Source organism: Macrosteles quadrilineatus, unplaced genomic scaffold (genome assembly GCF_028750875.1).
Source record: "Macrosteles quadrilineatus isolate MER2022 unplaced genomic scaffold, UCM_ALF_1.0 Scaffold_1__1_contigs__length_201487025, whole genome shotgun sequence".
In the NCBI taxonomy this organism is placed as follows: domain Eukaryota; kingdom Metazoa; phylum Arthropoda; class Insecta; order Hemiptera; family Cicadellidae; genus Macrosteles; species Macrosteles quadrilineatus.
Genome location: NW_026542594.1, coordinates 125,062,599 through 125,086,443, shown reverse-complemented (window position 1 = coordinate 125,086,443; position 23,845 = coordinate 125,062,599). Strand labels below are relative to the sequence as shown.

The 23,845-nt window shown below is 39.0% G+C and overlaps 1 protein-coding gene across 2 annotated transcripts in view; it reads left to right on the top strand.

Moving 5' to 3' along the window:
- The window catches only part of LOC128984376 (venom protease-like), a 142,402-nt gene that overhangs the window by 92,790 nt on the left and 25,767 nt on the right, over nucleotides 1-23,845 (top strand). For both annotated transcript variants that reach the window (XM_054403698.1, XM_054403693.1), the window contains 2 exons: nucleotides 18,966-19,132; nucleotides 20,379-20,477. In XM_054403698.1, coding sequence (XP_054259673.1) covers nucleotides 18,966-19,132; nucleotides 20,379-20,477 — 266 coding nt within the window. The remainder of the gene's footprint in view (nucleotides 1-18,965; nucleotides 19,133-20,378; nucleotides 20,478-23,845) is intronic.

Below are 23,845 nucleotides of genomic sequence, written 5' to 3'. Positions count from 1 at the left end.
AATTTCTTCCATGACCTTTCTTTTAGCACAACCCGCATGTAAATAGGTCCAGTAATATGGTCAGGCTAGTTGTTGTCATAAGTTTTGCAAAAGCTTTTTAATATATAAGATTCAATAAATGAATAGTAAACTTTTCAGGCACATATAGAGTTAATTACATTTCATTTAACACAACCTGCATGTAAATTGGTCTAATAGAACTCCGATCTCACTCTTATTAGACTTAAAATTTTACCTCATGTTAAATTGTAAATAAAGAATTTAACTTCCGTTTTTAGCGAATTTCCCATATAGGGAATAAGCTATTACCGTAGTACTCATGGTAAGACCTGGACCCGGGACCGATTTTTTTTTTTCGTTTTGAGGTCCCTAGAGGCCAAAAACACCATCCGTTCAAATCCATATATATATATATATATTTTATTTTTTTTGTTGTTAGTCATTTATGTTTTAATTTAGGTGTTCACGTAATAGGGCTGCTGATATATTAAATATTTAAGTAAATAAGTACAACTGAGCACCCTGAATATTATATTTTATAAAAAGAAGTGACATGTTTCGGACATTAGTCCATTTTCAAACTTCAAAATACATGTAAAAGTGATCGAGCAAAAATGATCCGATTTTGATGAAATTTGGTACAAACGTGTAAACCTACGTTTATTCGAACGAGTTCGCGAACCAGCATGATCGGACCATGGGAACGTGGGTTTATTGGGGCTTTTATGGGGTAAAAATGGGTTTTTCCCATTTTTGACCCAAAAAACATAAAATTTTGCAATTTCTTTCTTAACTATTTTGTAGAGCTTAAAAAAACAAATAATTTAGTATATTGAAGCGTTATAATGCACCTAATAGTTACGGAGAAAATTCCGAAAAATTGTAAATTTAAAATTTCTATGTTATTCTTATGGAGAATAAGTAAACTGTTGTAGTTTGCTTGTTTATTAACATATTTTGCCCAAATTTGGAAAATGTTTTTATTTCTTACCAACTATTAACATTTTATATAAAAAACACTTTTACCCTCCCTGTTGCAGCAAACCTAAGTATGTTTTAAACTGATTCTTTTTAAATAGGGAATAAATGTGATATTTTTAAGGAGACATTTTAGTGTAAATCCATTCAGGGAAATGGAAATTCGCTTAGTCTGCAGGTTTGCTGCGGCGGGGGTATTATAGCATTTAGTGGATTATAAATGGGCAAATATACAGACAATTACCTTTCATTTGGTACCAATCCCGTCTATATCGGTACAGTAGTATGGTCAGGGTGGCTGTCGTAAACTTACAAATTGGCCCCATGTTAAACCTCCTTAAGAAAAGTTTAATCTCCATTTTTGACCCAATTAACATAAATATTTTCAAAATAATATAACCTACACATATAGGATAACCTTTCTTTTGGTAGAACCCACGTATAATTCGGTCCAGTAGTATGGTCAGGCTAGTTGTCAAGCTTTAAGTTTTGGCCCCGTGTTAAATCTCCATAAGAAAAGTTTATTTTTATATAATACTAGGAGAAACCCGTCGAAATCGACGGTTTTTTTTTTTTTTTTTTTTTTAGCGAATTTCCCATATAGGGAATAAGCTATTACCGTAGTACTCATGGTAAGACCTGGACGCGGGACCGATTTTTTTTTTCATTTTGAGGTCCCTAGAGGCCAAAAACACCATCCGTTCAAATTCATATATATATATATATATATATATGTGTCCGTTAGCACGATAACTCGAGCAAAAATGATCCGATTTTGATGAAATTTGGTACAAACGTGTAAACCTACGTTTATTCGAACGAGTTCGCGATCCAGCATAATCGGACCATGGGAACAGGGGTTTATGGGGGGTTTTATGGGGTAAAAATGTGTTTTTCCCATTTTTTACCCTAAAAACAAAAAATTTTGCAATTTTTTTCCAAACCATTTTGTAGAGCTTAAAAAAAGAAATAATTTAGTATATTGAAGCGCTGTTGTATGCCTAACGGTCACGGAGAAAATTCAAAAATAGTTTAATTTAAAATTCCCATGTTATGCTGATGGAGAAAATAAAAATTGTTGCAGTTTACTTGTTTATGGATATATTGATAAAATTTGGCAAATTTATTTATTTCATCCAGTACTATTCACGTATGGTCAAAAAACACTTTTTACCTCCCCCGTAGCAGCAAACCTAAGCACTCGTTAAATCTAATGTTATTTAAATAGGGAATAAATATGTCTTATTTATGGAAATATTTGAGTAAAAATGTAATCAGACAAGTTGAAATTCGCTTAGTCTGCAGGTTTGCTGCGGCGGGGGTATTTTTTTTTTCTCATGGGGCTGGGGTATTCTTACTCCTTGCTACCTCGACCTACAAGATCTTTTGTAGCACCCTTTTAGCGAATTTCCCATATAGGGAATAAGCTATTACCGTAGGTCTCATGGTAAGACCTAGACCCGAGACCGATTTACTTTTTCGTTTTGAGGTCCCCAGAGGCCAAAAACACCATCCGTTCAAATTCATATATATATATATATATATTTATATATATATATATATATTTATATATGTGTCCGTTAGCGCGATAACTCGAGCAAAATTGATCCGATTTTGATGAAATTTGGTACAAACGTGTAAACCTACATTTATTCGAACGAGTTCGCGAACCAGCATAATCGGACCATGGGATCAGGGGTTTATGGGAGGTTTTATGGGGTAAAAATGGGTTTTTCTCATTTTTGACCCTAAAAACTTTAAATTTCTAAATTTCTCTCTAGACCATTTTGAAGAGCTTAAAAAAACAAATATTTTAGTATATTGAAGTGTTTTTGAATGTTCATTGACTACGGAGAAAATTAAAAAAATTGTAAATTTAAAATTCCCATGTTATTCTTATGGAGAATAAATAAACGGTTCTGTTGTAGTTTGCTTGTTTATGGATATATTTTAATCAAATTTGGCAATTTGGTTTATTTCATACTAAGCTATCAATATTTCAATTGAAAAAACACACCTCAACATCTTCCCCGTAGCAGCAAACCTAACTACTCACTAAAATTAATGTTATTTAAAAATGGAAATAAATCTGAAAATTTATAGGGAATATTTTAGTAGAAATCAAGCCGGGTAAATGGAAATTCGCTTAGTATGCAGGTTTGCTGCGACGGGGGTATTTTGTTTAGTCACCTAACCGAAGTTTTCTTGCGAAGCCAATCAGTTGGTGCACACCCATTTCTCTTATTTCAGTAGGCATCGGGAATGCCTTTCCTAGGTGTTTCAACCTTTTATGGGCTAACTCCGGACATTCCAGCCATATGTGCTCAGCTGATTCTGTTTCGTTGAGACAGAATCTACACTGGTCTGTCTGTCTAAGTCCTATTGTCTTAAGGTACTTCCTTAAATAGCCATGCCCTGTAAGTAGACCTATCAGGAGGCTTATTTCTTCTTTTTGGAGGTCGAAGATGTTTCTCCATTCCTTACTAAGAGGATTGATTAGCATCTTTGATTGTCTCAGGCCTGGGGTATTTTCCCAAACCTTTTCTTGTTGTCCCTCTGCCCAGGTTATGATTTTTGATCGGCCCTTGCTCACTGGGACTCCACAGCATGGTTCAGGCCCAATGAGTTCGGATTTTGCCCCCTCGCCCGCCAGGACGTCAGCCCTTTCGTTGCCTTCGTGCCCAGCGTGACCTGGGATCCATGCAAGTTGGATTCTGTTGTGTTCGCTCAGGGCCTTGAGGGTGTTCCTGCAGCTCTGCACAACTTTAGATTCCACCACGCAGGCGTCAATTGCTTTGAGAGCAGCTTGGCTGTCTGAGAGGATAAGCACCCCTCTCCTCTTCAGGCCTTTGTCCAACTGCAGTCTCGCACAATGCTCTATTGCCATGACTTCCGCCTGGAAGACAGCCGGCGTTTCACCGAGGGCCTTTGAGAGGTAGGTTCCAATACCATACACTCCAAGTCCCGACCTGCCCTCCCTCCGCGATCCGTCTGTGTAAAACACCATCGCCGACTTTCCTGTTTTATCCCTTACCTTCTGCCATTCTCCTCTGTCTCCAATGGCCACTTGGTAGGGTTTATCAAAGTCGTACTTCCTAATCATAAGATCTGAGACCGTCATTTCCATATCCAAACTTGGGAGTTCCCTTAGGATTGACATGTGACCCGTCCTTCTCAAAGAAGATATTTCTCCTTTACTACAAGTCTTAAGGGCTGTTAATGCTGCCCTTTTCTTTATATCCAGCCCGAGTGGGAGTGCGCCTAAAATTGACTCCATCACCACTGTCGGGCATGATCTTGTTGTGCCACATGCCCCTGTGCAAGCAAGTCTTTGCAGTTGTTGCAGCTTTGCAGCTGCCCCAGTTTGCTCTGCCTTCTGCCACCACACCAGGGCTGCGTATTCCACCATAGGTTTGACTATAGTTTCGTATATCCACCAGATCAGTCTAGGGTTGAGGCCCCATTTTTTGCCAAATGTTCTTCTACAGACGCCCATGGCTCCTGTTCCCTTGGCGATGACATGATCTATGTGCCTGTTCCAAGTCAACTTCTGATCTAAGTATACACCCAGATATTTAGTCTCCTTGACTGACTTGACCCTCATTCCCCTAATTTGGGGTGGGGAGATTTTAGTCCTCCTTTTTCTCGTGAAGGTCACTATTTCAGTTTTTGTGGGGTTGATTGTCAAACCCTTTGTGTTACACCAATTGTCGATGTAGTCTACCGCCCTCTGGGTAAGGTCCTCAATGGTACCTTTGTGATTCCCTCTCACGGTCAGCACTAGATCATCTGCAAATGCCTGTAGGTCAATGCCTGTTTGTTCAGCTTCTCTCAGCAGGCCATCAACCACAAGTGTCCATAGCAGGGGAGATAAAACTCCTCCTTGCGGACACCCTCTTCTGGCCTCGACTATAACCGACGAGTCTCCAACCGTGGCTGATATTTCTCTGCTTTGGAGCAGAGCCATTATCCAGCACACTATTTCTTGAGGAATTTCTCTGTCTGTCAGTGCTTCCTCTTTTGACTGATAGGACACATTATCAAAGGCTCCTTGGATGTCCATGAAGACTCCTGCTAGGATTTCCTTGTGATCTAGTGTGTCTTCTATTCTCACTACCAGGCTATGAAGCGCTGTTGTAGTCGATTTGCCCATCATAAAGGCATGTTGGTTCACATTCAGGCTTGAGTTCATGAGAATCTCATCCCTCACGTGCCTGTTAATGATCTTCTCCATAGCCTTTACCATGAATGAGGTTAAACATATTGGTCTGTACGATTTAGGCTGAGTTGGTTCTTTTCCTTTCTTCCGTAGGAACACCACTCTGGCTCTTCTCCAACAAGTTGGGATGTGTCCAAGTGCATAACTGCCCCTGTACAATGCAACAAGGAGGTCCACTAGGTCCTCCATGCCTTCTTGCAAGAGAGCAGGGAATATGCCATCTATCCCAGGAGATTTGAAAGGGCTGAAAGAGTTTACTGCCCATTTCACAACCTCTGGTTTGAATATCTTTCCCGACACCCTTCTGGCTAGCGCCACCTCCCTAGGAGACTTCCCTAGGCGTGGCCAATTAGCTCCTTCCCCTAAGGGACAGCTCTCCGGGAAGTGTACTCTTAGCATCTCCTTTAGAGTGTCGTCCATGTTGGTCGTGAGATGGCCATCATTTGCCATTACTGCGCCCAAAGGGTTGGATTGTTCACTTTGTAGTGCTTTCTGGAGTCTGGCTGTTTCTGGTAGGCTGGACAGCCTTTCACAGAAAAGCCTCCAAGTCCTTCTTTTGGACTTTTTGATTTCCAGATTGTACTCCGTCAAGGCCCTCGGGTAGGCGTCACGATCGCCTGTCCTCCGTGTAGCATTGAAGAGTTTCCTGAGTTTTGATCTCATTCTGCTCAGCTTCTCATTCCACCAAGGTACGTCTCTCGACACCCTTTTGGATCTGAGGGGGCAGTTTACCTCAAAGGCTTTTTGTATTGCGGTTTCAACAGACTCCGCTAGCTCTTCTAAGCCTTCTACTGTTCTGGTATGTACCATTGTTCCTTCCAACTCCATTTGTAGGGATTCTCTGTATCCCTTCCAATTGGTTTGTTTGGGGACTCTGTAGGATAAACACCTCTCCAGGTTAGCCTCTACCTCGAATCGAATGTGTGTGTGGTCCGACAGTGAGGCCTCCTCAGAGACATGCCATCCTCTAATTTCATGGTTCTTAAGGTTGGTTGATAGTGTTAAATCTAGGACTTCCTGTCTTATCCTATTGATAAAGGTAGGTTTGTTACCCCGATTCTCTATTTCTAAGTCAACCTTAAATATGTACTCTAGGAGATCCTTACCTCTTTCATTGGTGTCGGTGCTCCCCCAGATGATGTGATGAGCGTTGGCGTCACAGCCTAGGATTAGAGGCATCCCTTTGCTGCGCGCATATTGCACCAGGTGTTCCACTGCCTTTGGGGGGCAGGTGTCCCCAGGATTCGGGAAGTATGCCGAGGCCACTAAGGCCTTTTGGCACCCGTTGGCGGTGATCAGGTCCACCGAGACAGTGACTAGGTCTCTATTGATGAACTCTGGAACTGTAAAACATCTTACATTTGGAGAGACCAGTATGCAGGCTCTAGGCCTTACATCTGATCTCTCATATATTAATTTACCCACCTGAGTTGGGAGTCCTCTGATCGATCCCCTTGCGACCCAGGGTTCTTGGATGAGGGCAATATCCAGCCCTTGTATGGCAAATCTCAGACTCAGGAGTGCTGTGGCTCCTTTGTTGTGCTGGAGATTTGCTTGTGGGAATTTAATTCCTATGGTCTCTCCTCCTCCTCCTCTCGGGGGAGTGATGTCCTCCTCTCCCACCTCGAGGACGATACCCTGAATCGGGCCCTTTTTCTGGTCTTCTCGGGCTTTTCTCAGACCTTACTGAGGGACCCTTCCACCTCTCCTCCCTCTTCTCTGGTCTGGTTTTCCGGAATATGGGGAAGTGATGAGAGCTGCCCGCTCTTGTGTTATCACTTCCTCTACTCATCTCCTTCTCCTTCTCTTTTTCTTTGGCCTCAGTGGAGTTGGGTGGTGTGGTGCCAACTGGTCCCTTCACCTCCTCCTCCTTTGATGAAACCTCTGTTTCCAGAATTTCTTGGTCTGGAGGTGCTGCACCTAGGGCAGCTGCAGGTGGATCTTTGACTGTAGAATTTTTGTCCTCAGTCCCTCCTGTTCTTCTGCCCTTCAGCTTCAGCGTTACCATTCCCATCCTGAAGTAGGCCGTTATGGGTCCTTCCTTCTCTAGTTTTGCCCCTGTGAGTGGATCCACCGCCAAGTAGAGTTGGACTGTGGTCCCGTCCACAATTCTGTTGAGGGCTCCCCAGCTTGTGGCTTTTAGCCCTTTGTTTTGTTTTTCCAGCCACAGTAGGATTTCTTCTGTTTTGAGCTGGTTGCTGTTTGGGAAGAAAGCCAATGCCACCTTGGTCTTCGGAATATCTCCTTCGGGAATCACACGGAGAGAGTCACCTAGCTGTTCTTCTTTGGACTTGATCCACCTTGCGGTGTTCTCGTCCTTACAGACCAGTACTAGGTACCCTTGCCTCCTGTGTTGGCTATTAAAGCCGGGAAAGACCTCATGGTCTTCTCCGTTCCAGATTAGCTGCAGTATTTTGTCCTGGACAGCTTCCATCTCTTCATTTGTGAGCATTACTTCAGGGAAGTTGGTGTGTATTACGCCAATTCTGACCCCCTCTGCTGCCTGTTTAAAGGAGAGCTTGGAAGGTTGATGTTGAACCCTCTGATGCGGGGTTCCAGCCTCTGCCAACACCTCTCCTCCTCTTGCCTTCTTGTTCGGGTTTGGGACCTCCGGCGTAGTATTTTTTGATCTAGGCCTTTTGCTTGTCCCTTGGTTCTTGCCCTCGTTTTGAGGTCTAATCTCCAGGCTCAGTTCTGCTGCCTCTTCTATGGAGTGGCCCTGTTTCCTGTACCATCTGTATCTTTTTTGGCGGGCTCCTCCCATTTTTGGAATTCTGTCCCGCAGCTTGAGTTTCTTGGCTTTCTCGGTGATTTCTTTGTCATCACCGCTGGTTTCATCCAGGAGTTGTTCTTCCTCGGAGTTTGTGACCATTAGCTCACCCTGAGTTCCATCGATCTCTTGGTTGAGCTCTGATCTTTCAGTAGTTTGGGGAGCTTCCTCTATTGGAGGTGCCATAAGGACCTCTGCTGTTTGAGAAGTTGCTACCCCTGCATTTTGAGGCACTGATGCCTGTGTTTGTTGAGTCATTTCTGCCTCTGAATTGTTTGTTTTTTTGGCTTCCGCCGTTTTTGTCTCCATGTTTGTCCCACGAGTACCGGGTTTCTGCAGTCCACCTCTCCAGTGACCCGATTAGAGAGGTAAGGGGTACATACTGCTGGGTTTCCCCTGGTGCCCAGCAGGCTCCGTTTGAGACACTCTTGATTTAGGCCCCCAGTGCCATGAAACTCTCAGCACGGGTCGCATTCCACCTTAGCCCAGGGCCCGCAGTGCTCAGGCATAGCTCCTGCTATACCCGAACGTCTGGGTGAGCGTCCTGTTCTCAGAGAAGCAAGCCTCGTCTTAGGCCAGTTACGAACACCCAGTTCTGGTGATGCTGCTGCCCCACACCAGAGAGTCTTTCGGGACTCCAGCCTAGATCCGCCGAGATCAGCGTGACAGGGGCCACGACATGAACGGTGCAGTCATCGGACTACACAGGCCTGCACTTCATTTTTTGTGCTGACCTTCTCGGACGGTCTTGAGCACCATTATGATGCCCCTGGGAGTGAAATAGTTCCTCAGTTGCAGATGTCCATGCAGCCTTGGCTGTCCGAGGAACTACCGCACTCCCTTGACCCCCAAAAAAAAAAAAATGTTTGGAAAATGTTTTTATTTCTTACCAACTATTAACATTTTACATAAAAAACACTTTTACCCTCCCTGTTGCAGCAAACCTAAGTATGTTTTAAACTGATTCTTTTTAAATAGGGAATAAATGTGATATTTTTAAGGAGACATTTTAGTGTAAATCCATTCAGGGAAATGGAAATTCGCTTAGTCTGCAGGTTTGCTATAATACGGCGGGGGTATTATAGCATTTAGTGGATTATAAATGGGCAAATATACAGACAATTACCTTTCATTTGGTACCAATCCCGTGTATATCGGTACAGTAGTATGGTCAGGGTGGCTGTCGTAAACTTACAAATTGGCCCCATGTTAAACCTCCTTAAGAAAAGTTTAATCTCAATTTTTGACCCAATTAACATAAATATTTTCAAAATAATATAACCTGTGTAATATAAGGCTGTGTAAGTTTTATTTTTCCTTCGTCACGTCGGTCATCATACCATACTTCTGTGGTATAACTTTGATTCCATGACATGCGGATGTCAGTTGTCAGCCTTATGAATTACATAAAGTGTTCAATATAATATATCTTCGGAATGTTAGGTGTAGTGGAATATACTTGTAGTAAAGCTGGCTTTTATTCTTGAAATGAGGGACCTCGTTCATATTGTCATGCGGCTTCATTGGTTTTCAATTTTGAATGCATATAAGCAAGCAGAAAGCAGCTGTTTAACAATTGATTCAATCTTGGTCTGTTTGTGTACTGTCAACAGCTGATTTTTACTCCCAAGGGAGGAAACAACTACTTTAGACCCTTTACGTATGTATTAAAACGGCTGTTTTTGCTGCAGTGTGACAAAAAATTCTTTTAGCTGTCCAATTGCTAAATTTATACTACTACAGTCAAAAAATTTCCAGAATGAATTTTTGTAGACATTTAGCCTGATCGCCAGCGGGAAATTCGCCGTGCAGTAGTTAGTATGACTCCTGGGGAGGGCATATGGGTAGTGGGGGTTTAGCTGACGAGCCGTAGTGCAGCATTGGTAAGCGCTTTTTGTGTACCTGCAAGTCTACTTTGTCGGTAACTGTGGGTCGTTTACCACAAACTGAGTGGCACAAACTTGGTGAATGGTCACAAATTTGGATCTGCATCGGCCATATCAATGAAGTCACACCCCATTAACATTCGAGTTTCTTTGTGCAGTGCAGGAGACAGCATTTTTGGAACCATTCACGAACAAATTTGATGCATGTTCAAATGATCATGAAGGATGGTGTGAACACTTCCATGAGATAAATGTACATCAAATGCGATTTCATCGATTGTTAATTTCGTATTTTCACGCACAACTTGTCGTACTCGCTCAATGTTTACGTTATTGACTGCTGTTGAAGTACGTTCACTACGAAGATCATCGTCAATGCTTTCACGCCTTCACTAAATTGTTTGTGCCACTGATAAGCTGGACTTTTCTTCATCACCTCTTCTCTATAAGCTTGAATTAACAACTCAAGAGTCTCACTAGGTGGTTTTTAAGTAAAACACAGAACGTACCTATAACACAGAACTTATAATGTTAGCACACTGTTTATGAAATGCCATTTTTCAATGCAGGTACACTAACGACAGTAACCGACAATGTAGACTTGCAGGTTCACGCAAAGCGCTTACTAATGCACACTAATTAAATGCTGTACTACGGCTCGTCAGCTATACTCCCACTAACGATATTTTTTTTTTTTAGGGAGAGGAGGGAAAATGCTTTTAGGCACACAGGTAGCCAGCCTGTAGTGTGAGACTCCTGAATTTATCAGACTACTCACTAAAAAAAAACCCTCTGCTCTTTTGGACACAGACCTGGAATTGTTTGTCACATTACTTCAAGTCAGGCCAACATGTGACCTAAGCCCTCAGGACTTGCACCTTTCTGGCATTTTGATTTTTTATGACCTACACCGCATCCCGGTCGAAGTCGAGCTTCTTGACGCGGAGAACACCCTGGATGTAATGTGACACACAGGTCCAATTGTTCTCACCCTCCATCATCATCGGTAGGACCGTGTCCACCGACAGCAGTCCTACGAACTGTTGAGCCTCCAGGCAGGGCCTTTCCCAACGCTGACAGTGGAAAAAAGTATGTTCCACGTCATCGGGAATGCATTCTAACTACCGATATGCTTTCCCTATTGGAGGAGTGGCACTAACTATTCAGGGCTAGAGATATACAAGGGCTAGGCCACGCGAGCTCAGAAAGTGATGCCAGGAGGCTCCCCACCACGTGTCACAGCGGTACCTCGGGCTCCCGGCAATGTATAGCTTTGCATGTGTGAGCACTGGTATTGCCACACATTTAGTGTCAATTAGGCTCTATGTTAGGAAATTTTTCATTAGGTATTACTATCTATACTATTATTTTATAAAAGTAATTGGTTTTCGAATAGGATTACGTATAACATCAATTTAAAAAAATTAACTTTTTTAAGGATGGGAGTTGGGAGTGTACTGTAAAGTGATGGCTAAGAATACTGTAGTTATTGATGCAATGCATTAAGTTACTGTGTAATATCTGTGTTCGTATTGCTCGAATGTATATTAATGTATGGATTAATAATTGTATTTATTTATATTATTTATTCATACCTTTAAGCATTCATTGAGGTTATATAAAATACATTGAGGTTTGTAACTGTCACAAGAAGATTTGGTAATTATATCGATCACGGACGTGTCGCTAAAAAATTTTTTTTTCACTATTCTTATGCTAAATTACGTCCTGAATTAAAAAATGATTGTCATTTTCGTGCGGAAATGGGTCATGTGTATACTCAAATTAACCGGTAAGGCGAGCTGAAAAAGAATATGCAAAAAATTTCAAGATCCGATTAATATTAACGGAGATACGGCCGAAAAAGTGCGGTTTCCCCGGAAAAACGAAAAAACCAATTTTTGCGGAAATGAGTCATGTGTATACTCAAATTAACCGGTAGAGTGAACTGAACAAGAATATGCAAGATTTTTAACGGAGATACGGCAGGAAAAGCGTTGGTAAATCGAGTTAGCGTCAAAATGGCCAAAAACGGTTAGGTTAGGTTAAGCTAGGTTAGGTTAAGTTAGGTTAGGTTAGGTTAAGTTAGGTTAGGTTAGGTTAAGTTAGGTTAGGTTAGGTTAAGTTAGGTTAGGTTAGGTTAGGTTGGGTTAGGCCTTTCAGTGGCCGATCGTCGTCTGGTGACGATCTGACGTTGATGCTTAGAATGGCCAAAGTTGTCTGGTGACGATCTGGGCCGAAATTTTTTTAGCGATAAAAAAAACACTTACAATCAACTCAGATGAGAATAATATATATATACCATTCGAAAGATCACATTCTGAACTTTCATTTTATTACGTAAACAAACCCGGTAGCAGGTGTATAACAATGTCTTTGACGATTAGAAATCAAATGAATTTTTGGCGCGGCACGACTTTTGCAGCCGACACTTGGGAACTGGCAAAACACGTCTTGTTTGGCATTACCCTGCTCGGATAATTTTCGTCGTGGGATGTTGCAGGTGGTACCACTGGATAGCCATTGATTTTATCTTCATTGTGGTAGTAATATTTAGAACGAAATATTGATTGCACAACCTGTAAGATTTTATGAAAACAGCTGTTTTCGAAATTGTTAACAAATGGCCAATGGTCGTCAGGTGACGATGTGGAAAATACGAATTATTATTAATTAAGTTATTATTACTAGTCATATAATATGTCCATTTTGAAGAGGAAGAAATATAGATTGTGAGAGTGGCAGCCCTGCGCTCAGGGTTATTTACGTCTGCTCACATATGAAGACGACGGAAGTGAGTCATTACTGCTACAGCTGTCTTGTGTATTCGCCATTGTTTGTTGTTGCTGTGAGTGTTCGCTCTGGTGTTATCCGCGATTTATTACTAAATACGTTATTAGTTCGTAGTGTTAGTGTTAGTGAAGTTTGTGTGTGTGTATAACAGTAATCTTTATGCATTTTATTATGCATAAATATTACTGAATTGTGTAAATAGTGTTCATAAAAGGTTATATTTTGTTAGCATCATGTCCTAAAATGACGATTCTGACATTCAGAGATTGTTGTAGGAGACGGGCCTTAGTTCGCCATGCTATATAATGATATACCCAAGGTGTTATACTTTTTTATAAAGGTAAATGAATACACTACAACATGTTTATAATGGTTTGGGGGTAAACAATTTTGTAAAAAAGTTATAGCCTATACCAAATACTGTATTTTGTTAGCATCATGTCCAAAAATGACGATTCTGACATTCAGAGATTGTTGTACGAGACGGACCTTAGTTCGCCGTGCTATATATGCTATATAATGATTTACCCAAGGTGTTATACATTTTTATAAAGGTAAATGAATACACTACAACATGTTTATATTGGTTTGGGTGTAAAAAGTTTTGTAAAAAAGTTATATACTAAATACTGTACACTCCATTTTCTCGAAATGCGCAAAAAATTCAAAACATTCTGAAATTGATACATAATCATAGGTGAAAATAACTTTTTACCATCATACTAATGACTTTTTTGGATTCCTTACTTCATTAGCTTTACAAATAAGTTATGTACATATCATCAGCCTACATAATGGTTTACAACACAAACAAACACTGTATAGTTAAACTTATTTGCAGTTTTGCGGTTATTGTATTATTATGTCCCTATTACGTACCTACAAAAAAATATTTCTAACATGTTATACATTTTTATGTAGGTAATTGAATACACTACAAGATTATTATGTTGGTTTGAAGTTAAAAAATTTGGTACAAGAGTTGTACCTATACTAAATACTGTGAATTTTTTTTCTCGCGAAATCGCTAAAATATAAAAACATTTTATATACGTATGTTTATAGGTAAAAAATTATTTTTACCATAAACTTTATAACTTTTTTTGATTCCTTACTTCATTAGCTTTACAAACATGTATATATCATTTAGTATACACATATATTATATAACTTTTTACAACATAAATTAACACTGTACGGTTTTCAATTTTTTCGGTTCTCCGTTTGTCGTTATATTTTGCCCTAAAAACTTATAAAAAAAATATTTTCCTAACATGTTATATATTTCTGTGTAGGGAATTAGATTGTCTACAAAATGTATATAATGAATTTCCCATAAAAAATCTGTCGAAAAAAATACCGAGGCCCCTTTTGAAATTTCAAAAAAAAAAATTTAAAATACACTGTCTAAATCATTATGATATTACTATTTCTAGATTCTCCTGTTCTTTCCGAACAAAATGAATATGAGGTTGGCTAGGTTTCATTGTACGGTTGAATTTTTACGAATTTTCAAAAAAAGGTCTGCAAAATCGCCAAAATGGGTTGGCCATTCCCCACTTCTAACATTGGCCACTGCTAGGATTAAGTTAGGTTAGGTTAGGTTAGACAACCTAATCTAACCTAACCTAACCTAACCTAACCGCGATTTAGAGGTTATTTGGTGAATATATATTCTTTATACCATTGATTATATTAGGTTAGGTTGGGTTATAGGTTAGGTTAGACAACCTAATCTAATCTAACCTAACCTAACCTAACCTAACCTAACCCAACCTAACCTAACCTAACCCAACCTAACCTAATATAATCAAGGGTATAAAGAATATATATTCACCAAATAACCTCTAAATCGCTCCCACAGACAGCAGCACCTATGGATCCTCCTGATGCCGTTGTTGTGACTAATTAACTTTTCCGGCCGCGCTTTTTCGGCCGTATCTCCATTAATGTTAGTCGGATCTTGGAATTCTTGCAGAATTGCATATTCTTGTTCAGCTCGCTTTACCGGTTAATTTGAGTATACACATGACCCATTTCCGCGAAATTTTTGTTTTTTCCGTTTTACCGCTTTTCCGGGAAAACTGTGCTTTTCTGACGAAAATGACAATCATTTTTGAATTCAGGACGTAATTTAGCATAAGAATAGGGGAAAAAAATTGTTTAGCGACACGTCTGTGATCGATATAATTACCGAAGATTTTCAAGTTATCAATTACACTTTATTATACATATTTCAATACATTAAAATAAAGTTGCCTGACTAACTAACCTCAATCTCTGTTGACCAATAACTAACAAGTCGAGTTTTGGTGTGATTTTACTTAAAAATCAGTTTACATCATGATTATAAGTTGTAAAGTTGTAAATGTTTATTTTCGATGTTATTTGTTGTGCCTCGACTGAAATGTGACATTACTTTTAGAAACTTGAGACACTATTTTTAGCCTTTTTTGTTAACTTCATTGACTATGTTTACCAACAACGAATATCGCGGGTGTGACTTTATCACTTTGAAATTTAATCATATTTATTAGTTGTAAATTTGTAGGCCTACATATTTAGTTTGTAAACTGTGTTATGTGGATAAACTTACTTAATTTGAGGTCTGGGACATTACATTTAGCCCGTTAATGAAACATTTCGTCATAATGAACAAATGATTTGATCGCCAAATGAAAAAGGCACAGCAGCATTTTATAGAAAAAACTATAAAATAGTTATTATGTATATTTGCCTTTATAACTATGTATATTCATGTGGGGGAATAGGGTTCCTTTAATTTTATATAGTTGGTATGTGGGGTTTATATGTTTGAGATAGTAGTTTACGCAACGATTGCGTTAAGTTAGTCTTTACGACACGAGTAGAAAATTTAAGGCACGAGCCTTGGCAAGTGCCTTAAAAACTTCTACGAGTGTCGTAAAGACTATTAACGCGAGTTGCGTACACTACTTTACCTACGAACGTTTTTTAATTACTAAAAATCTGGTTTTTTATTACTAACAATCACTACTCATAACTTCCTAGAGAGGTTATGTTTTAGTTTATTGTAATTGTCACTGAAAGTGATGCAACGACTTATTGTATAATCAGCTGATTTCATGTAATTACGTGTTTGTAAAACTTTGTTAAATAATACATTACTTTTTCAGGCAATAGGTTCTGCTAGCAGCATTCTTACCATAAATACTGTATCAGGTACAATTAGGGAAATATTGTATATATTTTTGGACAACTGAATAATATAGTGAAACAGTTAATTTACATAGTTAGATCTCAGCATCGAATATGTGGTCCACAACGAGTTGGGTGAAAAAGTGGTTAAGAGGTTTTCAAAATAAACCAGAAGAACATTTTCATTTATCAATTTAACCTTATTTTGTTTTGTCCATTTAATGAATTGCTGGTATGTAATTGCATATGGTACCTTTGTTTTGATTTTGGTGGCAAAAGATTAGCACAAACAGTTTGTGCTCTCATTTCTATCTCGTCAACATCACTTTCACTAACTGATATTTTAAAATCAACCTTCATTTAACTTCCACCAACTTAGGTTAAGAATACGCGAGTATCAACAGGAACAAGCCGGATCAACAATTAAAATTGTCAGCTGATCAGCTGATTAGTTGAGAAGTATTACAATTGTACTTCTTTTCTCTCAATCCTTGAACCTCATTGGTCCGTTACCCGTGTTGATATGAGAAAAACTATGCTGATATGAAATGAAACTATGCTGATATGAAAGTAAACAGCTGTTAAGTGAAACTTTTCAATTCTAAGAACTGAACTGAAATGGCTACTTTAAAAAACGGTCGTAGGTAAAATAATATACATGTGTGACTAACAAATTGTTTTTCTAGACAAATATAAACATTTATTAAAAGTCATTAACGTTTATTAAAATGATCATTTTACATGTACAACTCTTACTTCATTTGATCTCTAATATCATTGCCTAAAAATTTTTACTTTTATTTTATCTCTTGATAATACATTTATTTGGTTTTTGTTTTAAATTTGTAGTGCAAAATCATGAAACTTGTCGTTTTATTGTTTTTGGGCCATAACTTCGTATGCATGGCGATTGGAATCTTTTTACATTTCCTTGTAGGGAAATAAATTCCCAACAATTTTGAAATCTTGAAGTTTACATGAAACATTTTTGGTTCATACAGCATTTTTTTTACCTACTGTCAATATTTTCTACAATATTTTAAATATTCATTTTGTTGCCATTTTCAAATTCTTCATTTCATTACGAACACTTCAAAGTATACGTTCAATAGGTTTGGTCTGTTGGTTTAGTTTATATGAATTTTCGAAAATATGACTGCAAAATCGCCAAATATGCTTTGCCACTACAGAGTTCGCCCATTGCAAGTTGGAGGGTTAATGAAACCCGCTTTAAAAATCACACTATAAAACTACATTATTATAAACACAATAATTATCGATATGTGCGTAGATGCTAGGCTACTGTCGCCGCTCGCGCCGATGTACCACTCACATTTAAAAAACCTAAATATTCTCGAAGTATCCAACCCAATGAGACCAACGAACGATTGTGTATAACCTACAGTGGACCCATGAGTTGCCTTGGATGTGTATTGCCTTTCAGAGTCACAATAAATATGGGGGAGTGTGCACTTCTTAGGCCTAGGTAGGTACCGCACACGAGAGACTTTTTTTGGCCGACTATTTAGTTGTAGTAGGGAGTCAAAGTCGGCCCCATAGTGATAAATCTAAACGCGCACACGGGCCGACCTCAGCAAGACAGTCGGCAGACTGTCGGGGCATTTTGGTGCTGACCGATTTTCCCGCCAACTGCTCCCCGACTCAACTGTCGTGTCGTATTCATAAAGGCATGGAGATAAGTTTGAACGCGCACACTGACGACTAAAAAGTCTGTTTGTCTGACAGTCAAGTGCGTTGTTATCATGTGTATTATTATTGTTATTATGATTAGTATTATAATTGTGTTTTATTGTTATTATGATTAGTATTATTATTTGTGTTTTATTGTTATTATGATTAGTATTATTATTTGTGTTTTATTGTTATTATTATGGCTTCGACAACCACCAGTGCAAGTGTTTGAGGGACGAGAAAGTTGATATACTTATCGATGAATTGGAGGCACGGTCCCCTCTTTATAAAAAGTCTTTGAAGGAGTATTTGGACATAATAAAAAAATACCCCCGCTGCAGCAAACCTGCAGACTAAGTGAATTCTCATTTGGACATGAAAATTTTAACTTTAAATATTTTGGAATTTCCCTGTAACCATTATGATAACAATTAGCATGCTAAATTATTATTTGTTTTTTAAGCTCTGCAAAATGTTTACTAAAGAAATTGTGGAATCTTTAGTTTTATGGTTAAAAAATGGGAAACCCCCATTTTTACCCGATAAAACCCCCCATAAACCCCCGTTCCCATAGTCCGATCATGCTGGTTCGCAAACTCGTTTGAATAAAATACATGTAGGTTTACACGTTTGTACCAAATTTCATCAAAATCGGATCATTTTTGCTCGAGTTATCATGCTAACGGACAAATATATATATGTGTGTGTTAATTTGAACGGATGGTGTTTTTGGCCTCTGGGGACATCAAAACGAAAAGGTAAATCGGTCCCGGGACCAGGTCTTACCATGAGACCTACGGTTACAGCTTATTCCCTAACAGTTATGGGATGAGGTATTTGAAGCCGGGGTATTACCAAATGGTCAAAACTATCAACAGTCATTCATGAGTACATGAAAAATTTGTCCGGATATTTCCTCAAATCCGAGTATAGAGGTAAATCTGGCCTTTCAAGGTTCTCGGACTATAAATTGGATGCACCCAGTATTTTCTATTACGTTTTCTTGCACAAAATCTTATCAGTAACGCACATACGACAGCGGTTTCTGTCATATACATCCTTTTGACACTCGAAATACGACTAAACAGTCGTGACGTGTGCGCACCCATAGTCAACAACCAAACAGTCTTGATGACCTTTCGATTGTCCACCCGACTCCAGCCAGACAGATGGCCAACAGTCAGCCGACAAAAAGTCTCTCGTGTGTGGTAGGCCTTAATGCTGAACTCTGCTTTAGCTTACCATTTGAAATAAAAGAGAGTAGCTGGCATCGATGGTTAAGAGAGAAGTACCATTGCGTTTATATTGAACACAGACCTGTTTGTAAAATATAGGATGAAGACTGCCTATTAAGATTAGTTTACATAAGGAGAAATCAGTAGTATAGATTTGATAATTATATTTTTGCAATTGTTTCAAATATTTATAAAGTTATGTATGTTGTATTCAGAACGGTGGTACGGCTGGGAGATCTAAACCTCAATGACAGTATACCAGACAGAGCTACTCCCATGGACATTCCTGTGGAGAAAACAATTGTTCATGAGAACTATGATGCTGCTGCACATACAGTCGACATTGCTTTAGTCAAACTTAAGAACCCAGTTGAGTTTACAAGTAAGTTAACATTATTTTTCTTACAAAATCAAACTGTTTTGATAGTATAGTTTTATGAAATATTATCTTTGTTGAAGATACATATAGAAGATTAATTAGATTTTGTAGATGAATGTAGAAGATTTGATAGATATTCATGGTTTACTACACCACAATTTAAAACTGACTGTTTAGCTCGGTAGTCATTGGTCCCGGGTCTAGGTCTTACCACACGAGACTTGCGGTAATAGCTTATTCCCTATATGAGAAATTTGCTAATATTTTTGGATTCAAACATGTCTTACTGACACACAAGTACTTGACTTATATGCTATGTTGATTAAAGTACTTAATTTATGTAATTTTAAATTTTATTTGTTACATATTTATATTTTGTTTGTGTACTATCCTATACTCCGTTCACAAAATTAAGACGGTTTGAGGAGAAGCTATTTAATCCCCTCCACCTCACCCTATCTTTGAAACAACAGCCGACAACTGATATATACATTAAGCTAAAAAAGTTGTGGATGTCCCCAGGAAACCCTCCCCTTAAACCGTATATATTTTGTGAACATACTTTAATACATTTCTAATCTTAATACTATACTTCTTAATCCTGTATAAAAACCTTAACTATTAAATTAGGCTAAAATGTGGATAGGAACATGACATTAATTGATTTGTTCAAAAGCATATAAATAGTTTAGTTTTCACATATAATTGCATAGATAAATGTCAAATTTGTATGTAATTGAAAAAGTTATTTTTACAAAACTAACAAGGTAAATCACATATACCAAAAGAACATTCAGGGATAATCTACCTACAATTGAATATTAAGAGGGGTTTGATTGTTTCCAGAGTCATTCGTGCTCTTTCCCCTGAAGGCAGAGACTAACATGTCAAGTAAGACATCCCATCAATCATAGATTGTATTGTAAACAATAAAAAAAAAAATAATAATTTTGTGATGATAGCAGGCCTGTATGGAGAAAAAGTCCAAACTAGCATGAGAAACTAAAAAAATTCACTTGACACAAATAATTAGAATATTTCACTGACACTGGTGAGCTATAAGTTATCCTTAATTTATAAAAATTGTTACCAAACTAATAATAAGGTAATGAAAATCACATACCGGTATGCCAAAAGAACATTTAGGAATAAACATATTTTATATTAAAGTAGAATTTGTATTTACTTATTCCCACCCTAATAACAAGATGTTTACAATTGATTGTAATGAGTTTCTAATCTCTTACAGAACTAATTCGCCCAATATGTATACCATCACAAAGTATCTTTCCTCAAGATATTACTGGATACTCTCCGTTCGTCATTGGCTGGGGCGCAATAGGATATAGTGAGTATAAAACTATATAACAATAACAAGATTGTAGACCACTATTTTTTACCAACTCAAAGTTACTTTAAAAAAATATATAATAGATTCACACTACGGTACATTTTTGATTGGCTCGCTGGGTAGCAAAAAAATTTAGTGGTACACAATACTAAAAGTTAGATTAACATTGTATACCAATTTCATGTAAGTATCATTCATACTTTCCCGTGTGAGTTGCTGAGGAAATTAATTGCCACTCTACCAGCAACAGTATACAGGGGGGTAACAGTAAATAAAACATGGGGTGTTTAAAGATTCAAACACTATTTTAACAAAACATTTTACAACAGTTTTTTTTATTAAGAGCAATGTGAATTGTTATTACCATAATGTTTATGGCTTTATGGAAGCTCTTTGTGAGCCTACTTTGTGAGCTTTGTATACATCTTTTTTTTTAAAGAGCAGAGTAAGAGTGCTTGGTATATTTTCCGAGCTTTTTTAGCCGTTTTTTACAGGTCCCTTTTTTAAACAACAACTTTCTTGTCTACAAAGATACAAGGAACCAGCTGTTTGCTATGTAGTGTGTCATAAAACATCATTCTGCAGAAAAACAGCTGTTTTTAATATAAACGTTGGGGGTCTAAAGTAGCTATTTTACTCCCTAGGGAGTAAAAAGTCAGCTGTTGTAAACTTCGATTGTAATCAATCACATGTACATCAAAACTATGTATCGATTGATTTAATGGGTTTGTAGCCTGTTTTGAATTCTTGTCAATAGTCCCACACATCGTTCATTTTTAGCGAATTTCCCTATAGGGAAGTAGCTATTACCGTAGGTGGCACGGTAAGACCTAGACCCGGGACCGATTTACTTTTTCATTTTGATGTCCCCAGAGGCCAAAAACACCATTCGTTCAAATTTTTATATTATGTATATATATATATGTAGACTTATATATATACGTCCGTGAACGCGATAACTTGAGTAATTTTTGTCCGATTTTGATGAAATTTGGTTTAAAGGTGTAAAGCGGGATAAACTTGAATGAGTTCGCGAACCAGCACGATCGGACCATGGGAACGGGCTTTACGGGGGGTTTTATGGGGTAAAAATTGGGTTTTCTCACTTTTGACCCTCAAAACACAAAATTTCCCGATTTCTCTTTAGACCTTTTTAAAGAGCTTAAAAAAACAAATAATTTAGTATATAAAAGTATTTTTGTTCAATTATTGGTAACGGAGAAAATTTAAAAAATTGTAAATTTAAAATTCCCATGCTATTCTTAAGGAGAATATTGTCAAATGTTGTAGTTTGCTTGTTTATGGATATATTTTGATCAAACTTGGCAAATTTATTTATTTTGTACTAAGCCATCAATATTTTACTCAAAAACACACTTTATTAGTTTCCTTGTAGCAGCAAACCTACGTACTCGTTAAACCTAATGTTATTAAAATATATTTAACTGAAAATCAATTCAGACAAATGGAAATTCGCTTAGTCGGCAGGTTTGCTGCGGCGGGGGTATTATTTATTTTTAGGGAGAGGAGGGAAAATGAAATGCTTTTAGGCACACATGTAGCCAGCCTGCCTGTAGTGTGAGACTCCTGAACTTATCAGACTACTCACTAAAATCGCTCTCAACTAAGTTGGGCACAGACCTAGAATTGTTTGTCACATTATTAAGAGTCAGGCCAACATGTGACCTAAGCCCTCAGGGCTCGTGCCGTTTCTGGAATTTAGATTATTTATGACCTACACCGCATCTCGGTCAAGCAAGAGCTTCTTGACGCAGAGAATACCCTGGATGTAATGTGACACACAGGTCCAATTGTCCTCACCCTCCGTCATCATCGGTATGACCGTGTCCACCGACAGCAGTCCTACAAACTGGTGAGCCTCCAGGCGAGGCCTTTCCCAATGGTGGCAGTGGAAAAAAGTATGTTCCACGTTATCGGGAATGCCTGAGCAGTATATGCAATTGGGTGACACGGCTTTGCCCATCATGAACAGGTATGACCGGAAAAAGCTGTGACCCGTCAGAAATTGGGTGAGGTCACCTCTCCGCACCGCCGATTAACCCAAGTTTGGACTTACTGTATCAGTCGCCTGGTCCAGCATCCCCGTGTTTCCTGTCCTCAGCTCTCCTGCCACAGCTAGTAGGTGCGGGTGTGTTCCTCTGTTTGTGCCTGGTCCTCCCCACTGGGCTGATAAATTGCATTTCTCTCCGCCGCCAAAAGATTGACGGGGATGACTCCAGCAACCCCCCGGATGGCGGGTTCGGACACTGTCCGGTAGGCAGATTTTACCTTTAGTTCTGCCTGACGCTGCACTCGGGTGAACCACATCATATATACCTCCTTCTTGAGAGCATCTGCCCAAACCGTACAAAAGTACGGACTGGACCGAGGCCCTCCGACATTGGCCATCAACCGGCTAAGAGAATAACCAACTGTAACGGCCTCGTACGCCGTACGGAAGATATCTGATCCCACCAGCTAAGCTTGCTGTCCACCATGACCCCAAGGTCAGTACCAACGGTTTGCAGTTTGGACTTGGCGGTCCCCACCCTCAACGGAACGATGTTGTCAAACCGTTTGTTTGTCAAAATCACAATCTCTGTTTTGCCCAAAGCGAGCGAGAGACCATGGTCTGCCATCCATGCGTTTGTGGTAGGCCTATGCATTACTCGGTTCAGCTTTAGCTGGGCCAGCTCAACGCTACGTGCAGCTATTAAAGCTGCAATGTCATAAGCGATGTTAAAAATATCAAAGACAAGACTTAAAAAACAATTATTAAACTTGATCTGTATTTAACAAAGGGAACAATGACAATATTTACAATATTTTAAATTAAGAATAAAACATATGTTGTAGGCATCAATTAATTATTCAGAAAGACCATGGCGGGCAATAAATTATAACAAGTGACATTCCAGAGGTCTGGGCCGAGTATGGAACCTTGGGCAGCACCAGAAAAGACACTCATAGTCCGCGGGCCTTCCATAATGTCATACATGAGGAGGCGGAACCGGAGATAATCCTCTATGATGTGCATGAGGTATGCTGGAACGTGGAAGGTATTCTCCAGAGCATCCATGCATATCATACCACCTCGTGGAATTAAATGCATTTGGCACATCGAGTGTTACGAGCAGCACAACCCTACGAGAGTAGTGGTTAAAATCCTCAGCTTTCAACACCTCCTCGATAGCGTCAACCATCGCACCATCCTGAATCAATACTGACGAGTGAACAGGTCCCCCGCAGCGACCACGGCTGAATTCAGCCGGGAACGGATCAACTTCTCGAGGACTTTGCCAGCCGTATCCAACATACACAGAGGTCTGTAACAGGATGTCAGGTGTGGGTCTCCCTTATCCTTC